Below are 27573 nucleotides of genomic sequence, written 5' to 3' on the forward strand. Positions count from 1 at the left end.
ATGAATATAACACTAAATTAAAAAACATGTTAATTGATTTATTGTATTTGTAATTTGTATTCACAAACTTCAAAGTCAAAAATACATTTTTTTCCTATAGACAGACAGGCAAACGCCTAACCATACAGCCGCAAGTAAATGAAAAATCTGAAATTAAATATTAAATATAGATAGAGATCGTAATTTCAATAAATCTCTCTTTTAATTTCGCGCATAGTTTTTTTTTTAATATAAGACAAAAACCAAAAAATATTAGGATTTATATTTTAACTTTATAATAAAGATAATGTTATAAAACTGAAAGAGTAACAAGAGTATTTTTGGTATTACCTTCATTATTAATCCTTTCTTGTTTTAAATGCTGCATTTAAAAATTAATACATTTTCACATACCTATATATTTTTCTTTGTAAAAAAAATCTAAATCCGCATCCGCATATATAGATGTAAACGCAACAAATCCGCACCAGCATTCGCGTCGCCGATGTGAAAAAAAATTGCATTGGTAAGTCACTTTGTTTAAATTTTCTTTATTTGTTATTTTAGAGAACCGAAATAAAATGAAGTAACATTATGTAATTTCTCCGCTTAAAAATGCATATTTTTAAATGTAATAACTACAATAAATATATGTATGGATCTAGAGAGTGTGTAGTATTGGCTTTACTTAGGTCAGATATCGTTTTGTTACATCAGCAGCAGTCAGCTGGTCAGCTGTCATTTTCTATCATGACATTTAATCAATCGTTGTTTATCATTCGTTCAGTTTAGTCGTCGGGCATTTTATATACGGGAAAAATACGTAATATAATTAAACTAGCAATGAATAATAGCAACAAATGTAAACGTAAAGTACTGTCAAATTAAACTAAATATTTCTGACACCGACCTTTACAAACAGTATACGAACCATACGATGTCATTTGCTCGCGATATATTTTGTAAATACATTTGAGTGCTAATTTCTTTAAGAGCTTAACGAACTTAATCATTATGCTTACCAAAATTTTACAGATGAAACTTAGATTGTTCAGTCGTGGTTTTCGTTTTGCCACCGGCAGCGGAAAATATTATAAAAAGATGGACTTTTCGGATCCGCCTGCTAAGGCGTCATTATGCTGCGAGGAAACTGTTGAAGGTGCACCTCCGACGTATGCTATGTACGAGGCTTTAAAAGACTCATGTCAGAATAATGCTACTTACTTTCATCCTGATGATAGTGAAAATGGACAGCGTCTTTACCAAGGATTTATGACCCTGATTGATCATATAGATACTGTTTGGCCTCTTGTTGATCACGTTCGTAAGGTATGTAAACATCATGCGCATTATTATTCCACTTTTAAAATAGAATAATCGAGCAATTGTTCTAATTCAAATAGGGTAATTTTAATATAATTGTTGCAATAAAGATTTATGGTAGCATAGTGGCAGGTAAGTAATAATGATTACAGAAAAGGTGGTCTTTCTATCACTTCTTTAAGCCAATAGGTTTATAGGTCATTTTTATTGTTTTATTGTTGCATAAACTTTGTTTATTTTATGTCCATTATTGGGAAATGTTATAATTATACATATGCGTAGGTTATTAAAAGTTTTTATGGATGAATGAAAGAATTGTGTTGAAAATGATACTTAGGAACAGAAAGACAAATATATCTGAACATCCAAGGATAAAATTTTGCTATACTATATTTATATTTTATTATTTTGTCAATCCCCTTGAATAACATTTACATTATACTACATATTTAACAAAATACATCATTGTTATTTGTTATTATAATTTATAATTGACTTTGGGCATACTAGATATATTTAAGGTAAATTTTCAGAACACTGAATACCAACTGCTAGTCATTTTATTGGTAATTATCATTACATATTTGAGTAATACTTTTCCAATTATTATCATCAAATTCATTTAAATAAACATATGCCGCTGTTTGCAATATAAATTTAATTATAATAACAATTACTACTTTGTGCTGTAATGTCTTGAATTTTTTGCTCTATATTAATAAATTATGTTAAGGAAGCAGGTGTACATGACTTCTCTATATATGTCTCTCTATTCGATTTATATTTTGAGACCATTTGAAAAAATATTTTCAGGAAATAAAACCTATCTGATAACCATCAGCCTCAGATGCAGCCAGTTAGCAAATGAATTATTGACGCTTACATTTTTACAAATATGCAGCATAACCAAAAAAATGTTATTGCTTCGCACAACCTAAGTTACATTACTAAATTAAGTATTTAGCAATTGTCCATTAATCATATAATATTTAAACAACTTTTTAGAAAGGGAATCTTTCTTGATCTAATGATTGATTGTCACGTTAGGATGCGTGAAAGAATAGTAACAATGACCTGTTTTAAGGACTTACTAGTATTCTGATTTCCCCCTACAATTAAGCTTAAGCTAGAAATGGGGATGATAATATTCCAAGCATCAAGATCGAACCTTTGACTTTACTAGGCGGCCCGTAAAAGATTGCGAAATTGGGACTCAAGACTAACATTGTCTGAAATCATTTCGAATTTCGTTAGGTTGACTGTGACATAAATTCACCTGTGCCATAACATTTTTCTTTGTACAGAAATACCACACCATTTGTACGTCCTCACAGGGTCGAAGCTGGCGATCATTTTTAGTGCTAAAATTCTTCTTAGGCAACTTTGTATAAAGTGCTGCTTTAGAAATTGACCGTTTAACAAATAGTTAATACACGTGATATCTCACTCCATTCCCGTTTTTAATGTTACGTGATTATTTCTCTTTTCTTGACAGTCAGGTGATTATTAGACGATCCCTTAATAATTACTAACTACTACTATTAACTAATTTACTGAACTAGATCGGTTCATATTTCGTATTGATATGAACTTTAATCCCTATTGTTACGTAAATATGAGCAAATCGAATACCGATATGTTCGCCAGCTCTCTAATCATTTGAAAAAAACTAACTTTTGGCAATGATATTAGGTATTCCTACATCAAATAGTAATAAATAATATTGCAATTTATTCCTGAAAACTACTTTGAAATATATTAATATTATTCAAAATTGTTACATAAATATTATTAATCTATGAAAGATTCATAAGAATTATTTTATTTTGATTGGTTTTTTTACTTGTATGTACTTGTATACTTATAGATACTTGATTTTCCCACAATTATCTTTGCCATTTGGTAGCATTACGAACCGTACGGCAAATAGAGCAAGTTATTAAATAATTTATCAACGCGGCAATCAATTAAAAACAAAGTTAGATTATTCCCAATTATTTTGTTTTCCGTAATAGTGTACTTGCAATCCATTCTTAGTTTAATGGCACATATAGTGATAAAAATGAGACATAAAGTCTTAAAATCGCGAAAGGTTGTTTTCGGCATAATTATTGGCGGTCAAAAAAACAAAACAATGTGTTTTTTATAAAACCGTAGTCGAAAAAGTGAAGCCCGAATTTACCATGATTGTTAATAATTTCCTTAATTATAAGGTTTTTATGTGATTATTTTTTTGTAAATTTATCAAGCTTATTGCATTTTAATGTTACAGGTGAATACTTAGGGCCCAAACCCTCTCATTCCATAAAATAATGTCTCAACTCACAAAAAAAACGATAGATCAAATTTTTTCCCTATTTGAAAAGCAGGTTTATAAGATAAATTACAAACAAAACAATTAAATTTACAAACATTGAGAACAAAAAAGGTCATACTCGTGTTTACGCAGTCTGCCCTGATTTGAATTTTGATTGTTCATCACAGTCCACAGATAACCTAGACACGTGTTCAATTCTATTCCTTTATATGTAATCAAGTTCGGCTTTATGCGTATAATAGTAAATAATTCTGTACAATATAATGTGCTAATTATTAATATTTATTGCTTTTATAACATTAGTCATGGATCCAAGCCTTTGTAATTATTATTTTATTAACAATATTATATTTTGTTATTAATATATAATCATTTATCTGGCTATGACTGCCTTGTTAGCTAAGTAGCTAGCTTTAATATTTTCCGGGGTCTTAGGTTAATTGCAGGTTTGTCCAACAGTCTGTACCATGTCACTCTGACATAAGATCTAACTTAAATTAAAACAATGTCGTCTGCTACTATTATGCCTTCAAAATTAAATTAAGCCTGTAATCTTGACCGTACCGTCCAATCTCCATCGCATGTGACATTGGCAAAAGAATCTGTGCCCTCTTGACACAAATAAAAGCATAAAGAAAGCAATGTCTCAGTTTCGCAATTGACATTGGCGAAATAACCTGTGCCTTTTTGGGACAAATAAAAGCCAAAAATTGCCTGTGTAATTAATAAGTCTTACGTTTGTTTCGTCAATAAATAAAACGATGCTCCGATTACAATGAAATCCCCATGTCTCATCTTAGTCACTCAGATAACCCCCGTTATCAATCAACAGGCGTATTGTTAAGATTGCTACCAAAACATTGTCTAGACTAACTTTTTTTAAATACCACGTGCACATTCGTTATCTTTACAGGATTCTTTTGATTGAGAAATTAACTAATAAATTTGGCTTAAAATAAAGCTTTGAAGCAAAAATATATTTTAATTCAGAAATGATTTTATTGCATCTTTTAATACAAATTGTATAGTTTTATTTGGTATTATGAGTGTATACAAAAAACTTGGTCAATATTATTATAAAATTTTCCTATTATGATAAGTTTCAAGGTCGTCGTAGCAATATGATGATATGTTTATGGGTTGTATATATATTTTTATATAAATAAGTCATTATGTCAAAGTAGTTAATAAAGTAGTTAGATAATCTTGAATTAGAAGCCAATATTCGATCACTGATTGAATCCTTTAGAGTAAAACTCGAATACCGTCAGAGATTAGTGTTCAGAGGTTCATTAAAATGGGTAATTAAAGCATACTTAGTATAAAATGACTTTTTTTACACTTTAATGTAATATTTAAGCATAATTATACTATATTATTATAACTAACTGATGTGGGCAGAGTGCTCCCCGGCACACAGGAATTCCCGCTAAAAAACAGCGGTACCCTCTCTTCAGCGGGTGATACCCTACCCAACCTACCGTATACCAATTTACAATATCCAAAAAATATTCACACTCATATATGATATAATATTATAACCTCTCTTTAATACAATGCAATTAAATACCGCAACAAAAGTGGCAAATTTCATCTTCATTATATTATAATATATTACACTGAGGCCGTACGGATTGCTTGATACTCTGTTTGATTGTTTGTATCGTGCGAGTCACATAGTAAGGGTTTACATAGCATTGTTAGTTAAGCATTTGATATCTATGTATTATTATAATTAATGTTTTTAATTGTTGTTTTAATTGCAGGTAGCACCTTCATACGACTTTGATGCCAAGTCGCCGGGTAATGGATATCGGAGTTTCGTTTCGGTTGTCGACTCTTGTGTTTTGCACGGACTTAAACTTAGCCGACAAGTATGCACTGGACGAGACGCGCTGCTCTTTCGTAAAGGTTACTTTGTAAAGTGAGTAAAGATTTTATTTTTTCTTTTTTTTATTAGTCAATGGCGAAATGGTTTACGGACCGCCTAGCGGTGTTGCCACTAGAACAAGCTTTAAGCCTAATTGCAGGAGTACATAGGATTATTAGAAATAGCTTAAAATGGGCATCGCTTTTTTAGATTAAAACGTCAAGGTTTTTCTTGATTTATATTCTACAGGTATTATTTTAGCTTTCGATCATGAAAGTCTTACGTTACCATTGAATTTTTTAGTAATATAGCAATCACAACCTATTTAAACAGAATATTTGGCGATTCGACAGAACGGTTGATTATTATTCAACGGTATTTTACGCGATATCATCACGTCATTTACTTTAGTTATTCAATATCTGTAACGATAATGATCGCTTAGAATAATAAAAAGATTAAAATATAAAAACTAACAAACGCTCATCCGAATATATGTGGGAATTTCGATACACACAGTAGATACACGTTTTCCATTTTCTGTAACTGTACTGTAACATATTTTTGTAAATACAAAAACAATACGATTTCTAATTAATGAAATAAATAAACTCGTTATTTAACAAGAGTATTGTAGTATTCGTTAATGGGATACGGAATAAAAGATCGACACAATAGAGACCAAATGTTAGACATATTCTTTGTAACGCCAATTAATAGACTATTTCAGGCCATTGGAATACATTCGTAACGTATAATACAACAACACTTAAATACTTCAATCTATTCAATTATCAAATGCTAGTATTGAACGATCAATCGTGTATTCATTATACATGATTGTAAAAATGAAATTAAAAACAATGTAAACAATAACTTTGTATTTATAAATGTCGAAAAAGAGTAACTACTGAGTTTAGCTTCACTTAATACATTTTGTTAAATGACGATTCAAAAGTGCTTGTAAAAAGCTACTTGAATAAAGTATATTTTGATTTATTGATAATAAAACTTAAACTTAAAATGAGTTTGAATATACATATTAATTAACGTCACTTCAAATGTTATCAATAAATAAATAAATATTCGACATCACATGCATTACTCTGATCCCAATGTAAGTAGCTTAAGCACTTGTGTTATGGAAAATGTATATTGATATAACAATTGCAATTGTTGCATAAATCTTTAGAATGTGAAATACGTTACTATAGGAAGTTATTTAGGAAGTTGTAAAAGTTATCCATATTTAAAAACTCGTTCGACTCAGTTTAGTTACAGAAGTTTAAAGAATAAAAAGCAATAAATGTCATACTATCATACGTTCTATAATAAAATTCCTCTGATGTTTTATCGTTGCTTATTAATAAATTTAAATAAAACCATGAATAGATAAGGCTTATTGCACAATGAGACTATGTATGATAACATACATACATGACCTATTAATTGGATGATGTATAGTTGATGAAAATGTATTTCATTTGAAAACAAGATTAAGTACTGACTGCCTTGTCGGTTCTTTTCTGTAGAGTGTAAATTCCGATCAGACAGCTTTACATAGCAACAAAATGTTATGAATGAGCAATTTAAATTTTGAATTTGGAATTTGATTAAATTGTATATAGACGACACAAATTAGATGTAGCATCGAAAAATGCAATGAAATGAAAATAAAACCGATTACTGCCTATTTACACGACCAATGGAAATAGCTCCCTATCGCGCCATTCGACGTTATTCGTCGCTATAGATTCTCTCGTCAGTTCAACCCGAGAAAGCAAGTGCACGTAAATCGACGTGTCAAATTGACGAATATGATATTACAAATTATTACGTTTGTGTAAAGATCATATTCACGTGAAAATTAAATATTGATAATTTGAGATAGCGCACTCAATTCGGATGTGATCGGTTTTACGAATTTTGTCGATGCCACATCTAAGTTGTGTCGTACTATACAATTGATACATAATACATGTTAATCAGTAAACAAAAACTGAAGTAAATAAATTAAAAACTGTCATACGGGGACAGTGTTCCATTCTTAGCAATTGTTTTTGTTCCGAGTTTAAGGGTGAGTGAGACAGTTAAACCTCAACAAGGAACTTAAATTCTTAGTTCCCAAGCTTGGTTGCGCATTCGTAATTATACGAGTATTTCATACAATTCCACAATATAAACAATGATCACCACTTGCTGCGAGGTTCCAGTCCGTCTAACTATTATAATAAATCAAAGATAAGCGAACTGAACATTAACAGTAGATCTGAGAGAATTACGAAAAGTTAATTAATTCCGTTAAAAATATTTCCACTGCATTTGTTTTTATAATAATAGTTTTAATAAAAATTCTTAGCAAAACACGTCTAACGTCATTTTGTCTATATGTACAATGAATATAAAATAAATAAATAAAATATAATTAAAATAAAAACGAAAAAAATCATTACGTATTATATTAAAGACAACACGAACAATTGTTATTGAAATTTTTACACGTATATACTTCTAAACTACTATTATAGATGCGAAAGTTTCTGTTAATCTTTTACGGACAGCACTTAAACGAATTTGATGAAATTTGGTGTAAAGTAAGCTTGAAACAAAGGAGAGTAGACACAGATTTTTTACAAGTACTTAAAACCTGACGAATAACCCATAAAACGCGAGCGAAGATGCGAGCGACAACTAGATATGTAGGTATTATTAGTTATCTCTGAAATTGATGAAATACAAACCACGGAATACAAAAGATTTGCGAATCTGGTCCTTTATAAGAAAAAGACACATTAAAGTTAGTGTTTATTGACCCTCGATGCTTAGTGGTCACAGTAGGTATTGGAGTTTTGACAACTGTTACCGACTCGAAACTAGGATATTATGTGATATATGCTTTATGACTTAAGTTGCACTGTCTTTGAACTAAAACACAAAAATACTACGTATTGTTGTTTAGTGGTAGAATTTCTCATGTCTGGCTGGTACCGAACCAGACCAAATGTACAAATAGTCTCAATTCACTCACCATTTAAAACATTTTTAATAAATAACTATTATTAATAATTATAACTGTACTAAATTACGTAAACGTCATTTAGGTACAATATTAATGTAAATGTTTGAAACACTCAAAATATCTTACACAACGGAGAGCAGAATTGCTTTGTCAAAGCGAAATTAATGACGCGGGTTTTACGTCCCTTGAACGCTATTATGGTCGGCTTAAATGGGAACTATTTTTCAGAGAAAAGTATTGTACAGTCGAGGAAGAGCTGGTAAATTGTAGACCTATTTTGGTATATTATTCTACATTTAATTGTGAACCCTCGATGTGGTCGACTTCTGAAATATAGCAAATGAAAATCAACTCAGTACGCTGTGTAACGTCTCGCCACTGTGTATTAGTGTTAAATAATTTGGGTTTTATCTCATATTTTTTTTATATTTATAACAATTTCAATAACAAGATTTTAATTAGAATTATTTGGAAGTAATAAAAAATAAACATTCTAGAACGCAGTATATTATTATAGATTTTATTAAAACTTGAGTATTTTCACTTGATATTAGAAATACATCCATTTTACATTTGCCTGTTATTAAAAGAAAATTAAAAAAAAAGTGATCCTTATCAAAATAAGAATGCTGTCTATTAAAACAGCAACAAATAGATCGAATTTGTATAAGAGATGTCAAAACAAAAACGTAGCTAGTATCCTTTGTTATTAAAAGTTCGTTTCGCATAAAGCGTGTTGATTTAAAATGATTTTTACACCATAATAATGCCATAACGCGGAAATATTTGATTCTGTGCCAGATTTTTATTTAAATAACCGTATAGCTGGTATACGCCAACAATCTGAACTAATTGTGGAGAATTAAAAAAAAAACACGTACGATTAAACAATACACGTGTAAGTAGGTCACTTGTGATTCGTCCCAGACATTATAAATGTGAAATGACTGCAAATATATGTTTTCTATCTTACCTAGTAAATGTTGTAAAACGTGGATTTATAAGTGTTGCTACAACGCCAACATTATATTTTATATTCTCATGTCTCTCTTATTTCTCTGTCATTTTTTTTTTATTATAAGAAGCTTATTTCACTCTCGAACCCATAAAAATTCAAAATTTTTGACTTTTCTCCGTTACAGCGTGAAAAGAGTCAAATTAAAGACTGTCAGGGATTGTCTGGAAGTTTATGTTTACTGAAAAAATTTAAGGCAAGCAATAAATAAACATATAATAAATCTACTCTTCTATACTAATACTATAAATGTGAAAGTAACTCTGTATGTCTGTCGCTCTTTCACGAACAAACAAATGAACTGATTTTGATTAGATGTGGTGTGAAGCAAATTTAAACTCAAAGGAGGGATATAGGCTACTTTTTGGTCTAACACATGACAACTCACCCCCTAAAGCGTGCGAAGCCGCGGAAGATATGTAATACACATATATATTCGTTATCTTTATTCAGCCAACCCGCATTGGAAAAGCGTGGTGGAATATGTTCCAAACTCTCTCCTTACTGGAAGTGGAGGTCTTAGCCCAGCAGTGGGTAATTTTCAGGCTGTTACTTTACTTTACGTATTTTTATTTTATATTAATCATATTATATAAAGCAAAGAAACACATAGTATGTGCGTAACGCACACAAAGTATTTAGAGCGGTGACGAAGGGGGGGGCGTGACCCCATACGAAAGCGTCATAACGTTTAACGTCACGGCATACGAATCCATTTTAACCCTCAAAGGGCGCCATTAGATATGAAACATCAAGTACATACTTTTGCATTTATGATATTACTAAGAATACCAACATGCTATTTTAAATTTAGATGTATAAATATGCCTAGCGATTAATTAGTCTACGATATTACTCGCGACGTATGGATATCGCGTATTGCAAATTATTTCCTTTCCTACGACGTTGACTAATATGAACATCGTAGGATATCTCAGAGATAGATTAGAAATTTATTAGATTGTGTAACAAGCTGCGATTTAATATGATAAAGTAAATGTTATTTTAACAAACTTGTGTGTAATACCTAACGCTATAAATAAAAATAATAAATATACATTTTCTTTTAACTAATAAATTCAATTAATGTAGTTAGTATTTATAGGCTGACGTGAGCATTAAATTCAATATTATGTAATTACGCCGTATAAACTATACAGTAGGTACTCTGATTATTTTCGATATAACATGGAGTTTATTCCTTGTTCATTTTAAGTAGATAGGTGGACGGAATTTTTTTCCAACTATCTGTCCCGTAGGCTGTCCCTAATACCTACATATGTTTTAACATTGACATAAATATTAAATATCCCTAATGTCTCCCACCTTTGTTAACTAATATGGTATATCGCTTGAGAGGCACAAATGATAGTTATACAAGTGATGTAACACTGGCTCATACTTTTACACCCGATTACGCAATACTGAGAACCGTTGTTTGATTAGCTGTTAATATGTGATGTAGTACCTACCCAGACCAGAATAGTTCGGTAGCATAAAAAGTAAAAGTAAAGTAACAGCCTGTACATTTCCCACTGCTGCGATAGGGCCTCCTCTTCCATTAAGGAGAGGGTTTCTAACATATTCCACCACGCTGTTCCAATGCGGGTTGGTGGAATGCACATGTAGCAGAATTTCGATGAAATTAGACAAATGCAGGTTTCCTCACGATGTTTTCCTTCACCGCCGAGCACGAGATGAATTATAAACACAAATGCATACATTTATTTGTAAAATGACGATCCAAAAATGCTTGTAAGAGCCAAGTTGAATGTCATTTATTGAGATTGCTATGATAGATGATGATATGAGATTCTCTTTTAGGGAAGTGGAATCATGTGGCCAGCTCCTAGCGTCCCTGGGAACGTGTTTACATCATCTCCAAACCTTGCTATCGTGGGCTTCTCCGGGAGAACTGTTTCCCATAGAGCCGCATTCACCCGAGGAATTGTTCTCGCAAGCTGACACGATAAATCAGTATTGTTTCTATGGAAGATGTCTTGGGTTTCAGGTTAGTTTGCAATAGGTGTGAAATTAATCAAATTTAATTTTTGATGAATATAAGATGCAACTTTTTCGCAATAACTTTGGATTGAATATACGTTATAATAAATATTGATTCAGATAATCTTTTAAATAAATCCTCTGACAAGAAATAGTAGAATATATTCAAATAAATTGGGTACATGTGTACTTATATACATACATATATAAGTAGTACGACTGTTTAAATATTTATAGAATAATAATATGCATACATATGCATAATATTATTGTACAAATATTTAAAAGATTACTATTTATGGAATACAAATTCTAAATTATTATCAGTAAATTTTCGTGTATGATATAACATGTATAAATTGTTATACGTGTCCTACAAAGTATTATAAATGCGAAAATTTGGTGTCGTCACAACTCATCATGAAATTTTCCATCGTAATCAGAGATACAGAAATGATATAGAATATATATATTATTTGACACCTAACCATCCCAATACGCAAAGCGAAGCCGGAGACGCATACTAGTCCACTAAAATCCATATCAGAATAACCACAGAGTAGAAAATTTGATCTTGCTAGATCATTATTATATAATCTGTGGTACCTTCACTTTTAAAATACTATGAAAAATTATGACTTGAATTATGCTTGATTAAAGTATTGATGAATTATACTTATCATGTTTTCCAGTTCCTGCCGTCAATGCGTGGTATACTCAAGGGTATATCGATATGCATGGCAGGTTTCTCCGAAGCCTACTACAGCCACGGTAACCTCATCAGTTCCGTGTGGACGGGGGGCCAGTATCTAATAGATCCAGAGATGCGAGCGAGGCGAATCGTCAATATCAGTCAGTCTGCGAGTGTGGAATTCTGCAAGGCCTTTTGGTTTCTAGCCGAGAGCGGTGAGATCTATTTATTTTTTTATATACTTGTAAATTAAACAACTCGCTTACAGTGGTCTGTTGGGCTAATGGCCTCATCTCCCATTAAGGAGAGGGCTTGGAACATATTCCACCACGCTGTTCCAATTCTGGTTGGTGGAATGCACATGTGGCAGAATTTCAATGAAATTAGACACATGCAGGTTTCCTCACGATGTTTTCCTTCACCGCCGAGTACGACATGAATTATAAACACAAATTAAGCACACACACACACATATATATATATATAAGGTACATACATAGTATGTAATAGATAATGATGAGGCCTTTTATGTATATTATTAATTTTAGTTAATAATATTATTTTTATTCTTCTTCTTTATGTATATTACCCATATAATATAAAGTCATAATAATAATCCATCCTAAAAATTAAATAACCTCAAAACAAGCGATATGCCTGTATATCTAAGATTATTATCTAAGATTGTAAAGAAATTACGTACATAAGTTATGCCACTGAATAAAAATATATCTCACAAAACCTTTAGCGAGTTGATTCCATTTTCAAATTCAATTAAATTGATTGATTCAAAGGCTCGAGATAAGAAATTCATTCATACGTTTTATCTTGATTGTAAGCAATAAATTCATTAATACATAAATATTTATGCTTATGACGCACTTAAGTGGTAATATTAAGATTAAATTACATTACATACCTGTATGAAAATAGAAAATATTTTGCACTAAATAGCATTAGGAAACAGAACAAATATATGTTTAATCAGAGTTGATTGAATAACAAAATTATTTATCTTTAATATATGTAAACTTTATAAAAATTTTGTATAATACAGGTCATGTATACTTTTTTCTGTAAACATTATCTATTACATTGTAAATTAGTTGAAACCTAAACATTATAAATTTCAAATCATAGTATGAAATAGAAATTGTGCGGTATCGGCCTTATTTTATAGTTTATTTAAAGTTGAAAATATGATCCATAATTTTGCCAAAAGTTGTTCTAAAATAGAAATTTACTTAGCGACTTTAACTACTCTGCCAAGGCAATCTAGGTGTTAATGACATATTATTAATTAATTAATTATCTCGCAGAGATTATGAAGCGCGTCCCGAGTCTAATGTCATCAACGGTGGCCGTTAATAAGATAATAACGTTACCACCGGAGCCCATAGCGATGACGACGAACGAAGGGAAGGAAATGACAATACTACCGCCAACCGTACATATAGGATTACAAGGACTTAATGTCAGACTGATCAGTGTTAATAAGAGAATTGGTATGGTAAGTGTGTTTGTTTTATGAATCAAAGTAAAATTAACAATAGGCTATTTGACTGGTTTTTAAAATCCATTTTATATTATTTAGTAGAGGTTAAGGAACCCAGTAAAAGTTGTTTTTTTATTTCTAGTACATATTTGCCGAAAAATATCATATTAAAAATTCCATATTTAAATATCGCCCGAAAACGCTACTTGGACAATATAGCGCTGCAACGGGGTCGGTGACGTCACTATGTTGTATTTTAATCTGTGGTACATGTAGTAGAAAAGCAAGGTTTACAAGAAAGTGACTTCATCATAAGCCCGGCCAATCAGGAGCGTTTTGTGTCACGTGACAAACGTTTGAAAAAATGCATTTATATTTATTGATTTTTGAATAAATTAAGTATTATTTTCAAGTTTAGTTAGTAAATAAACATTTTTAAACTCATAATATACACTGATTACAATAATTCACAATTTATTTTTCGCATTGTCAAATAGCCTATTGTTAAAGTAATATTGGGCACAGAACACTATTGTTAAAGAAGAGAATTCACTAATTCATTCAGTGATTGTTCTACCATGCTACTCCATGCGAAGTTGATGGATATCATCCAAATTAACTAATGATCAGGTTTCCTATTAATATTTATTTTCACAGCTCAGCGTTCAGTGAATTAAAAAAAAAATCACTTTAAAAATCTTTTTGGTGCTTCCTTAGAGTCGAAACCAAAATTCATGATCAAACTCGTTTTCAATTAGGCGGGTACCGATCATATTGTATCTCTTTATTTCGAAAAAAATAAATAAAAAGATTATTAAAAGAATCAGATACACTATATTTAAGAAAAGATTTTCAAATATAAATCTTACTTTTTCGGTCCATACAAGTTGTAAATTTGCAAATATTTTTGCTGTTATATGTAACAGATTTTCCTTATAAATTTAAATTTTATTTATATGATGTTTGTTTGATGCCAAAAATGCAGATCGGAAGTTTCGAAAATTTTCGTCAAATATTTCGTATACGGCATATTTAATAACTTTTTCTAGTTTACTTATATTTATTCTATAACTTATATAATTCCAGGCTGGCGAAGGGTCTTCGTCTCTTCCTCCAGCAGAGGGTATAATATTCCATTGTCACGGAGGAGGCTTCGTGGCCCAGAGTTCAAAATCTCATGAGACTTATCTCAGGGAATGGGCCTCCAAACTCAACATTCCCATCCTGTCGGTGGACTACAGTCTGGCGCCGCAGGCACCCTTCCCGCGAGCCTTGGAAGAAGTTTTCTTTGCCTATTGCTGGATGATTAATAATTTTAAGGAAATTGGCACAACTGGTAAGAATGTGTATGCGCTAATATATTAACTTTGCTATAATGATTGTTTAAATATTCACAAATATCCAGTGATCATTCGTTTTTATAAATCAGAAGAGAAAAATAGATTTCTATGGACAATTTTTTTCTAAATAAATTTTTGAAGTTGCATTTTTGACAAATTTTGAAAAAAAGCTAAAAAACGTGATAACTCAAAAATGGTTCACTTTTGGATTATGCATATGGGGGTTAAAATTATTGCAAATAGTCACCCCTATCACCTCCTAGCGGATATACGTCGAGTTACCAATAACCCTTTATATGTGATTTTCAGTTAAGAACCACTTAAAAGATTCAATCTGCCATTTCGGTGTATAGAATACAAATGAACTCACAAAGCCGAGCCTTTACACAATGTAAAAACCATAATTGTTCAACGACTCAACTATGACATTTGGATCCGAAAATATGCTTTAATATTTTCCATTTGTATCTCACTTGTAATTAATTTTAGCTTTTTCACTTACGATTGCACATATATTAATGTTTATGTAACGTTTTATATTCACAGGTAAACGAATAGTATTCGCCGGTGACTCGGCGGGTGCGAATCTAATCGCAGGCTGTACGCTTAAGATTCTGGAAGCTGGTCTCCGTCCGCCTGAGGGGTTGTTCATGGCATACGCTCCCTTGCTCGTCAGCTTCATACCGAGCCCAGCCCGGCTGCTATGTTTGATGGACCCGCTTCTGCCCTTTGGATTCATGATGAGGTGCCTTAAAGGTAAGGTGACATTACATGCATAGGGCAATTAATAGACAATACTTAGTATATTTATATATAGCTGAGATTGCCCAGTGGTTAGAACGCGTACATCTTAACCGAAGATTGCGGGCTCAAACCCAGGCAAGCACCACTATATATATGTGCTTAATTTGTGTTTATAATTCATCTCGTGCTCGACGATGAAGGAAAACATCGTGAGGAAACATGCATGTGTCTAATTTCATCGAAATTCTGCCACATGTGCATTCCACTAACCCGCATTGGAACAGCGTGGTGGAATATGTTTCAAACCCTCTCTTTAATGGAAGAGGAGGCCATTAGCCCAGCAGTGGGAAATTTACAGGCTGTTACTTTACTTTTTTTTTACTTAGTATATCATATTGTATATATATATATATATATTACATATTCACTTATATTACATTACATATTCACAGCATATGCAAGTCCAAACGCAAGAGGCAAAGTTGAGAAGCGATCGAGTAAAGAAAATAGTACATCAAATGCCACGACGCCAGTTGAAGGAAACGGCTTTCTCAAAGTTAGTCCATCACAAGGTTAGCCATTCACATATCTTGTTATACCAAACCTAACCATAATACGAAATATTATCAATAGAGCTATGAATGAGTATAAGTTTTTTTCTGATGTAGGTTGACTGGTGGGCAAGTAGGCCATTTGATGGTCTGTGGTCACTATTTATATATTAGCTCTGTAAGGAATATTAACAATACCTTACATTGGCAATGACTCAACAATGGCGACTAAGATATGTCCTTTGTGCTTGTAGTAACACTGGCTCACTCACCCTTGAAATTAGATATTAATTCTTGCTGTTTGGCTAAAGATTATCTAATAATTAGATGTTTTATATAGGTATATGTTATATACCCATATAAACTATCTAATTATATATGGGTATATATGACGGACTTGTATTAAGCCCTGCCACATTATCATATAACTGAAGGATCAGAACCTAATCTCGCCATACAACTCGTGTAGTTATTGATGATATATGTTATGCAAATGGAAAAAAATATATATTTCCTAAAGTTTCTTCATCTTTGAGGGAAATGGGTAAACGTAAAATAAAATCACAATCCTCTCAAAAACTATCGAAGAAGGTTTCATCGAGCTATAGAAATCACAAAATGGCTCTCCAAGTCACTTGGCATATATGCATAATGCTCTGGAGCCTTTAAGAGTAGAGTGAACAGGTTTCTTCTGGATGGGCGTGTACCACCTTAGTTTTCATCTACACTTTCCATCAGGTGAGATGAAAGACAAATATATTCCATATAAATATGTAAAAAAAAATGCATATAAATAAATAAATATGAGACAACATCACATACATTACTCTGATCCCAATGTAAGTAGCTGAAGCACTTGTGTTATGGAAATCAGAAGTAACGACGGTACCACAAACACCCAGACCCAAGACAACATAGAAAACTAATGGTAATCTACATCGACTCGGCCGGGAATCGAACCCGGGACAGAGTGGCGTACCCATGAAAACCGGTGTACACACCACTCGACCGTGGAGGTCGTCATCATATAACCTGAGCGTATGGTTTGGGGCGGCAGCGGGGCTGTCGGGCGCCAGCGAGGGCCCGTCGTCGTTCGAGGAGGTCTCGCCGTCGGACCTGGCCGAGCTGCAGGCGCACAAGTCGGGCTCCGAGCGCCGCCAGTCCTCAGACACAACCATCAGCGCAGCCTCGCTCACCAGCGAGCACACTGCCGCCGGTACGCTGCCCTCACATATTATTATTGCGCTATTTTAAGGAATAATAATAATAATAAATAAATAATAAAACATAGACATGACCAAATAGCCAATATCATCCATCAAAAACTTGCCCATCAACAAAACCTAATAGCCTCCATACAGCCGTACTATAAATATATACCAGAAAGTGTGTTAGAGAACTCCGCCAGTAAACTTTACTTTGACCGAGCTATCCTCACTGATCGCACAATCCACTACAATAGACCAGACATCACATTAATCAATAAAAACAATAAAACCGGATACTTAATAGATATTGCTGTACCTAACACCCATAACTTACAAACTTCAATAGCTGAAAAACTTACAAAATATACTGAACTGAAGGACGAAATAACCCGACTTTGGCACCTGCAGAAAGTAATAATAGTCCCCATAGTCATTTCCACGACCGGCGTCATACCAAAACAGTTACACAAATCTATTAAAACACTTAATTTACCCCCCAACACCTACACTTTACTACAGAAAGCTGCAATTCTCAACACCTGCCGGATCGTAAGAAAATTCCTTCAAACTGAAAATGAGAACCCCATAGAATCTACTTCACAACCTACTCCACAAACCACCTCCTTAACTTCTAACCCTGTTGTGCACTTGGCTTAGGCCCGTGCAATACCGGTGAAAACCGAGAAAAAATAAACAAATGAAAATAATAAATAAATAATAATAATAATAATAAATAATATAATAAATATGAGACAACATCACATACATTACTCTGATCCCAATGTAAGTAGCTAAAGCACCATCGACCATGGAGGTCGTCAAAATAATAATAATTATTATTTACCCCTCTGATTAATCTATAAGCTTTGGCTATGAACAGGAACGACAAAATCTTAAAGGGTCGGGATAAACAACAACAGCCTGTAAATTCCCACTGCTGGGCTAAATCCCTCCTCTTCCTTTGAGGATAAGGTTTAGAACATATTCCACCACACTGTTCCAATGCGTGTTGGTGAAATACACATGTGGCAGAATTTGTATGAAATTTGTCAGATGCAGGTTTCCTCACGATGTTTTCCTTCACCGCTGAGCACGAGATGAATTAAGACAAATTAAGCACATGAATCAGCGGTGCTTGCCTGGGTTTGAACCCGCAATCATCGGTTAAGAGGGACGCGTTCTAACCACTACTAAAGCCCAAAAACTCTTACACAATTGACGCTACTTACTTATGTTTGCCATATTATGCCACTATCTGATCAATCTAAAGAGTTTATGTCTCTAGTGTGTGTAATAAAATCGAAATTATAATACCAGTTATCGCCCGCGGTTTCGCTCTCTTTTATGGGCTTACCTGTCAATAATTGCTTATTAAAAAAAATCGCATGTATTCTTTGGGTTTCAAGCTTGCTTGATACTAAATTAGACCAAATTCAACTCAGCACATTGTCCATGAAAGCGTACCAGACAAACAATCATAGATAGAATATAATTTATTTATTTAATTATTGTGTTCAAATATAGAGAAGCTATAGAATACTATATAATAATGCATTACATTTATTCCTTAATAAAGTATTAATGTATTGGTTAATTCCGCAATTCACCAAAAACAACTTCATAATCAAACTAAAAAACAATAATATGCACGTGTATAAAAATTATGTCGGCATGTGCATTATAATGTATCCGTTTCTATAATAAAATTCCGCAGACATTTTTAACTTTGCCGTTTCGTAAATTCAAATCGTTTATAAAAAATACATTGGTAAAAAAGGCGTGGAATTAATACCTGTTGACTTCCAGGCAGGATATATTAATTTAAATAATTATATTAACTAACATGACTGTATTTTTTAATTGTTAAAAAAGAGTAACTACTGAGTTTCTTGCCGGTTGTTCTCGGTGGAATCTTCTTTAAGAACCAGTGGTAGCTTCACTTAATTGTTAAATGACGATTCAAAAGTGCTTGTAAAAGCCCACTTGAATAAAGTTTATTTTGATTTTGATTTTTGATATTGTTCTCACTAGCAAAACTCAAAGAGCATGCTAAAAATCAGAATAAAGGTAGTTACAAGAATGCTTTAACTTGAAAATTTGGATACCTATTCCAACCATTATTAAATATTTCTTGGACATTCAGCAGGTATAACGCCGACGGAGGACAAGTCGCAACAGTACGTATCAGACTTCCTAGAGCGGTACGTTTTCGACAGCGATACCGATTCCGAGGGGAGGAAGTTTCCAGTTGTTAAACCCAACAAGAACCTACATTCACAGAGGTACCCACTAAAGAGTTCCGTAGTTTGTCTTATTTGGACTTTTTCCGTTCTACCTTGACGTGTCTTGTTTTTTTTTTAGATGTAGAACTAACCTAACAAACGAACTAATCTAGAATACTTGTGCTCATAATGTTTTAATTGTTTTGTGTTTTTTCGTTTGTCTTTAATATTAATTACTATTAGTAGATACGACTAGAAGTATTGATTTCATCTTTCTCGTTACACCCTTTCGAATTGGTTATTTGAAAACGGGGGGAAAATAGTTACAAGTTTTGCGGGTTTTTTTAGCTAAATGTGATTTTTAGATGTCTTTTGAGTAATAGGTCAAGTAACAAGTCATGCCCATTTTACTCTTATGCGTAATGGTTAATTATTAGAAGATGTAGTCACTTCGCTCGCTTATTACGCATTGTTCAAATGTTAGATACAATAGAGCCTGTTCTGCCTTGGGATAAAGTTTTCTACATAAAAATTTTCATCAAATTCGTTTCAGCGGTCTAGCTTTCAAAGAGTAACAGTGACTTTCGCGTTTATAATATTAGTATAGACAAATTATTACGAAGTGAAATATTTTTGTAAGACAATACATAACTTTACGGGTTTTGAGAGTTCAACATTGCTCCCAGTGCTTGATTGGCCATCCAATGCTGCCAATAATTTTTTAATTTTCATCAATAATACATGCATTTTTGTTAGAGAAAAATGACATCTTTCCTAGCTTGAAAAAATATTTTTCTGTTTCTTGTTCAAAGTAAAAGTCGCACATACTTTTTGTACCTGCGTTGAGCCGAGACAGTTAGTGAGTGTTAAATAAATCAATAGGGAATAATAGAAGCTTAAAGTTCGCCATGAAATACAGTTACTAGTCGTAGGACAATCCATGACACGGGTGTAGATTGCTAATGAAAATGTTGATATAGAAATTCTTATTTTCATTAGAGAACCGGAATCTGAAAATTCAAGTACTTTAATAGGTGAACCGCCATTGTTACAAGACGGAGAGAACAAAGAACATAAAAAAAGAATAAAGACACGGTAAGTGGGCAGTTAGGTTATCGTTGTGTGCAATTATAATATAGTCATTAATATACTAAACAAGCTATTGGATATATGTTTTGTATGTAGATGTGTGTATATTTTGATGTGTGCGTTTGAATTTTTGTTGTGTGAGTTTATTCTGCATGATTGCTAGGTGCTTGAGATAAAGACGCGTACACATGATAAGGATTCGTTAAGCACAAGAGAAATGTATGTTTAGTCAATGATATTCTAATAAACAGATATGTTATACCCATACTAAACAACAGAAAAAAGTGTGCCGCGCCGGAGACCGTTTATTTTACATTTCGTTACAAGTAAAAAGGATAACTTGATAAAAACAATAAGTAAAAGGGATAACTAGATGTTTTAATTACGCAAAACGTATTACTACATAATTATGATGTATAATTATATGTATAACGTATTACTGGCATAATTATGACGAAAACGACTAAAGGCAAACGTCCCAATTAGGACGTTTTCTAGTCTTCACTTTTTGCGCATTAATGACATATCTGTTTACTAGAACATCATTGTGTTTAGTTATTTATTTATTGAACCCGTAATGGATTTTGTGTTCATACAAAAAGTACGTCCAGACATGATTTGTCTTGAACGGTGTAGGAAAACGACTCGAGGAAAATTAGATAACGTCAAAGGTATTTTTACATTTAAGTTATAATTTTATATCACAATGGAACTTATTCAGAATAAATATTCAATAATGGAGAATATTTTCCTCAGTAATGAACATTTGTAGCTTGTTACAAGATACATTCGTCTACAATATGGAACTGATTTATGAAAATTCATGCAATAACTAATTAATGAGTATTTCTAAGTGAGGACCAAATAAAATAAATCGTTACTAGCACATTGTAATTATCTTACTTCGAAGGCCACTGTATCTTATTTTCAAATATAATATAAATATTGCTACATTCAAGTGTATTTAGAAATCCCTACTTATATTTCGCTTTTCATATTAATATTATAAATTCAGTTATAGTATATTCATTTATTTTTAGTAGTTGTCGTAATGGCTATATGTGATGCGTATAATATAGTATCGTATATGTTGGCTTGATATATTTGTAAATTCTTGTCATAGTATAAGTGAAGCAGCTACGGGTCTAATGGGTGCGATGTCGTCCCGCCTGGCATTTATCACGGGTTCGAATAATATAAGACCTTCCCAGGAAGAGTAAGTACTTGATTCAAATGACAATAATAATTTATTTGCGTGTATTTTGTGGTCAATTTAAGGATACACATTATTGCTATTATATTCGCTCAAGAGTTTTGTAAATCAGCTACTTTATTATTGTTTAGTTTTTAATCTTTTATATTTATGGCGTAAACTTATATTTCTTATAACCAGGGTCCAAAAAGGTTCTTAGGGCCCAAAAATTCTTATTTTTTTTAATATATCTAATACTCCTCATCACACTTTTGAAATTTGTCCTATTCAATACTTATTTTTGGCGTTTCGGGCTGCTATTCAATTTGAAACTTTCAAATAAAAATCAAATCAAAATAAACTTTATTCCAGTAGGCTTTTACAAGCACTTTTGAATCGTCATTTTACAATTAAGTAAAGCTACCACCGCTTCGGAAAGTAGATTCTACCGGGAAGAACTCCTGAATTTCTTGCCGGTTACTCTTTTTTAACATTTAAAAATACAAAGTCATGTTAGTTAAATACAATAATTTAAACTAATATATCCTGCGTGGAAGTCAATAGGTATTAGCTCAGCGCTTTTTTATCATCTATAAAATCTTGTATCGAATGATATGCTTTATCTACCAATGTATTATTACTATATTATAACTAACATCTGATTACGATAGATTGTACTAAACAATATATAATTTATGTTGTGTATTCGCCTACAGGTTAGCAGTGCGGTCTAACTTGGACGCGTTAATAGCTCGCAGTCCATCCGACGAGTTTATATTCTCCGTGCCACGTGATCCTCTGCTGTCGCCGTACTGGGCCGACGACGATCTACTCAAAAGATTCCCCCCTGTTAGGATATTGGTCAGTCTTCTACTATATTTTTTTATGGTATAGGTTGGCGGACGAGCATATGGGCCACCTGATGGTAAGTGGTCACCATCACCCATAGACAATGACTCTGTAAGAAATATTAACTATTCCTTACATCGCCAACGTGCCACCAACCTTGGGAACTAAGATTTTATGTCCCTTGTGCCTGTAGTTACACTGGGTCACTCACCCTTCAAACCGGAACAAGACAATACTGAGTAATGTTATTTGGCGGTAGAATAACTGATGAGTGGGTGGTACCTACCCTGACGGGCTAGCACAAAGCCCTACCACCACGTAGTAATAATAAAGATAATACTTAATAACTGATACAAATAATGGAAAGTAGTTTGATATACATATATACATACATTCAGTCACTAAATAAATTTGCATAAAAAAATGTCTTGAAAGATAAACCAATGATTAAAAGAGGTGTCGTGAGACTTCAACCTTGTGTCTAATTTGGTTTCGCAATATTAATTATAAAAAAAATACACTAAATAAAAATAAGAATTTTATTAACATTAAATTACTAGTTACTGTATAAATCTTGACCGCGTGGAATGCTGGCAAGAATGCTTTAGAAACCAACATTTCCCAATTGAATCGCAATTCCGATCCTCTGGGCAAAAAACGAACCAGCCCTCCTGTCACCAGTGGAGGCAATGATTCGAGGTGTTATACTTTTGATGAAGCCTTTTTGCACCTCTAGTTAGGGCAGGACAGGGCAAATATAAATTAGGGCAAAAAGGGCTCCAAATAAAAATTAAATATATATGCGTTATGAAAATTCAGTATGAATTAAACAATAACAAAAAATAGTCAAATAAAATCAAATCAATTTTATTCAAGTAAATTTCACAATGAAGCGTTTTTGAATCGTCAACAATTAAATACTACCACCGTTTCGGAAAGCAGCTTCTAGCGAGAAGAAACTGCAAGAAACTCGCATAGTTGTTCTTTTCAAATAAACAGATTTACAATGCTGTTGTAAATGAGAAATTTACAGCAATTAGTGTCCTATCATGGAACCCGAGCCTAACTCTAGGTGTTTCTTTCTAAAAAGTACTCCTAGACCTAAATCTTAATATTTGTTAGGCGTGTGGATTTCATTTGTTTTAAGATTATAGATCAAAAGTTATACAATTAAAATGCAATTCCATTTCAGACGGTGCACCTCGACCCGTGTCTGGATGATTGTGTGATGTTCGCTAAGAAGCTGAAGGGTCTCGGCAATGAAGTCGGCCTCGATGTATTAGAGGGTCTGCCTCACGGGTTCTTGAATTTCTCACTGGTGAGATACATGATGTACTGATATTTAAGCTAAAATGTATTTATATGAGTCGAGATGGCCCAGTGGTTAGAATTCGTGCATCTTAACCGATGATTGCGGGTTCAAACCCAGGCAAGCACCGCTGATTCATGTGCTTAATTTGTGTTTATAATTCATCTCGTGCTCAGCGGTGAAGGAAAACATCGTGAGGAAACCTGCATGTGACAAATTTCATAGAAGTTCTGCCACATGTGTATTCCACCAACCCGCATTGGAACAGCGTGGTGGAATATGTTCCAAACCTTCTCCTCAAAGGGAAAGGAGGCCTTTAACCCAGCAGTGGGAATTTACAGGCTGTTGTTGTTGTTGTTGTATTTATATTATTTTTTTTATTTATTTATTTTGTTTGGTACAGTAACAGATAACAGATTAAAACATTTAGATACATGAAATAGTACTTAACATATTTAACAATAAATCTGCTTTCCAATTACAACTGTACACAGCACTTCAGTGTGTAAGAGATGTAAACACAACTAGACGCAATCAACAAGAGGTAAAAATAAGTGACTTAAATTACTACAAAAGGATAAAAAAAAGACTAAAATAAATAAGATATAACAACTTATTACAATTAGTGTGTCTGTTTGAAATATATATATATATATATATACGCTACATGTACCAATTTAGATTTTTTTTGACAATTTTGGTCTGTCAAACTGAACCGGCTAGATCGTTTTGACGGCATTTTCACTGGCAGATTGATATTGTAACAAGGAGTAACTATGACCACATTTATTTCAAAATTTAAAATAATAGTAAAGTGACGCTGCCATGTCAAAATACTGTGCAAGACACCTCTGCCATCATGTCCGGTGCCTCCCACCCACGACTTATCACAAAAGTTATAACATCGTCAATTTTTTTTTAATTATTGCACATATTAATATTCAACATAAGTTCGTAATAATCAATAAGCTTTCCTCTATAAGAATGGAATTAATTTTACTTACGAAACATTTTTTTCTGTTTTCAGATGGCCAAAGAAGCACACGAAGGCTCAAACCTCTGTGTCGAACGTATAAAGCAATTACTCGACTTAGAAAATAACGCGAATACGCCCGACAATACGGAGTTATGAATGTGTGGCCTTTGCGGTATTCATAGAACTTAGGCTTCAAAGTGTGCCTGTGCCTGATACGTAATGAATAAAGGCAGACGCTCAGAGCCTTTAGAGCAATTTAAAAAAAAATAGCGAATGTTTATTATCGTATATTGTTAATACTTTTCAATTGAACTGTTTTAAACAGATTTGAACTCTGTTGTGATTTATTTTTAATAATCGCGCTGCGGGTAGTTCTTTTTTTTCAATAGAACTTTAAAAAAAAAGTGGTGTGGTGTTTTCGTATTTCTTAACGAAGAAATAATATCTTGAGTGAAATAATAATCTTATTTTATATGTTTATGTATGTATATGGCACTAATTACATTTTATTTATTTTATTAATTTAAATTTATCAATATGTTTTATTAAGGCTGTATGGAACAGTTCCTTGGTGATTTACTCGTTAAAATATATATTTATATTTTTTAAATCAACAAACTGTTTAAAGCTTATAAAGATTATAGCCGCTTTAAGTCTATATTAGTAAAAAATAATATACTATGTAATAATGTCAGATATATAAATATAATTGTGGAAAGTTTCACAAATTTAAATTTACGGTACTAACTTCATGGTGGACCAGTTAAGATGGAAGTGGACGCTGGATAGATTAAAAATACACATTAGAAAGTGGAACCCTATTTATGCACATTGTTAATATGCAAATATATTCTAGTTTTAAAATTTTGAAGTGAACGCTATGTTAGTGAGTCGTAATTAAGTGCATTCGAAATAAGAATTTTCCGAAGATACGTTATGCAAACTGTATATGAGGTTGGATGTTTGCCAGGAGATCTTGCGCTTTGTATTTTTTTTTTTTTGACTTTGACGTGTCTTCGCGGTAACATTCAATAATTAATTAATCTGTATCCTATCTATGTTATGTCAAATATTTGAAAGGTAATGTATAACACAATAGAATCGCACAAAGATTAAATAAATTAAACGTCGAATTATCTTTGTTTTTTTAAGTATAAAATTGGATGTACAAAATTTAAATTACTGTAATATTAATAAAGTTAGACATTATACGTTATTGACTTTTTAAACTATTGGTTCTTTAAGACTGTTTTCGTTTTTAATTTAACTAATGAAATCAATTAATTGATGTGTCTATGATAAATTCTTTTGTTTTGTTTTTCTTACAGAACTGTTAAAAATATGTGTCTACAGTTGTAGTTAAAATCTTTTGTGCGAATTCTATTGAAAAACCTATATGTTATTTTTTTTTTGTAAAACATATTACTTGTTTGCGGTCTTAAAGATTTCTTGTTAGTTTAGATATTTGAAAATATCAAAATTCTACGCTCTTTTTTTCTAATATAATTAAAATGTGTGTATATAATACATATAGTGGTAGGTGTTCTGAAATTTATAGTCTGTGTCAAGAAAATATTAAATTCATAAATAATTATAATATAAGAAACAGTAAACTTAACTTACCTGCTAACAGTTTTTGGTGTGGATTTTTATTGTTATTTTAAATGTATTGCTTCTTAAATTATAAAACTATTATAAAATAATTAGATATTCAGGTTAAATATAACCAAAGGAATGTATTATAAATATATAAATATGAAGTCTTAGCGCCGCCTAAGTTTTGGTGAGTACATTAAATCAATAAAAGTAGGTATATATGAATATAGTAAGCGACGGTATTAACAGCATATTTAAGAATATTAAAGATTAAATCTGGTTAGGGTTCCGTGTCAATAGATATAAAACGCTTGAGATTGCAACGTCCGTCCGTACGTGTGTCACGGTCGATTATTTGAAAAAGTACAATCGAATTGAAATAATATTTATATTTTATTAAGACTCGACTAACAGTCAAACGCTATGTATGACTAGTCTGCTGGTATTCAAGCGCAGGTTTTTTTTAAATTTGAAATAATTGAAAATGTGGTAACTTTAAACGGATTTGATGTTTTATTTATTTTAAAAATAAAACAATTAAGGAATATTGCTACTTTAACATATATAAAAATATCAAGTTTTGTTCATATTCTATAATATTTTGAGAAAATTTTTTAAAAAGTCAACCCGATTTAAGCAATGATCTGGTAGGATCATCTTTGAAATGTCAAATCAATGATAACTTAGAAAAATCGGTATTCGATCAAACACCGTTTATAAGTAAATTTGTTATAATTTTTGCCAATATTTGTATTTTACTGAATACTCAGTATAACATGACTCG

At 32.3% G+C, this 27573-nt stretch overlaps 1 protein-coding gene across 3 annotated transcripts; it reads left to right on the top strand.

Moving 5' to 3' along the window:
* Positions 1-740: 740 nt before the first annotated feature.
* LOC124535513 (hormone-sensitive lipase) lies at positions 741-27248 on the top strand. 3 transcript variants are annotated; one of them, XM_047111726.1, is made up of 16 exons: positions 741-941; positions 1015-1308; positions 5386-5543; positions 11348-11534; positions 12220-12433; positions 13538-13728; positions 14800-15049; positions 15600-15809; positions 16250-16369; positions 17406-17564; positions 19700-19838; positions 20778-20873; positions 21991-22083; positions 22776-22920; positions 24101-24226; positions 25245-27248. In XM_047111726.1, exons 2-16 carry the CDS (start codon positions 1015-1017, stop codon positions 25347-25349), a joined length of 2487 nt encoding a protein of 828 aa, XP_046967682.1. In that variant the 5' UTR covers positions 741-941; the 3' UTR covers positions 25350-27248. The 3 variants fall into 3 exon arrangements, with proteins under 3 accessions (XP_046967682.1, XP_046967681.1, XP_046967680.1); XM_047111725.1 differs by lacking the exons at positions 22776-22920; positions 24101-24226; positions 25245-27248 and having other exon boundaries at positions 19700-19733; positions 21991-22104; XM_047111724.1 differs by lacking the exons at positions 20778-20873; positions 22776-22920; positions 24101-24226; positions 25245-27248 and having other exon boundaries at positions 21991-22104.
* Positions 27249-27573: the final 325 nt, after the last annotated feature.

Source organism: Vanessa cardui, chromosome 15 (genome assembly GCF_905220365.1).
Source record: "Vanessa cardui chromosome 15, ilVanCard2.1, whole genome shotgun sequence".
Taxonomy (NCBI): domain Eukaryota; kingdom Metazoa; phylum Arthropoda; class Insecta; order Lepidoptera; family Nymphalidae; genus Vanessa; species Vanessa cardui.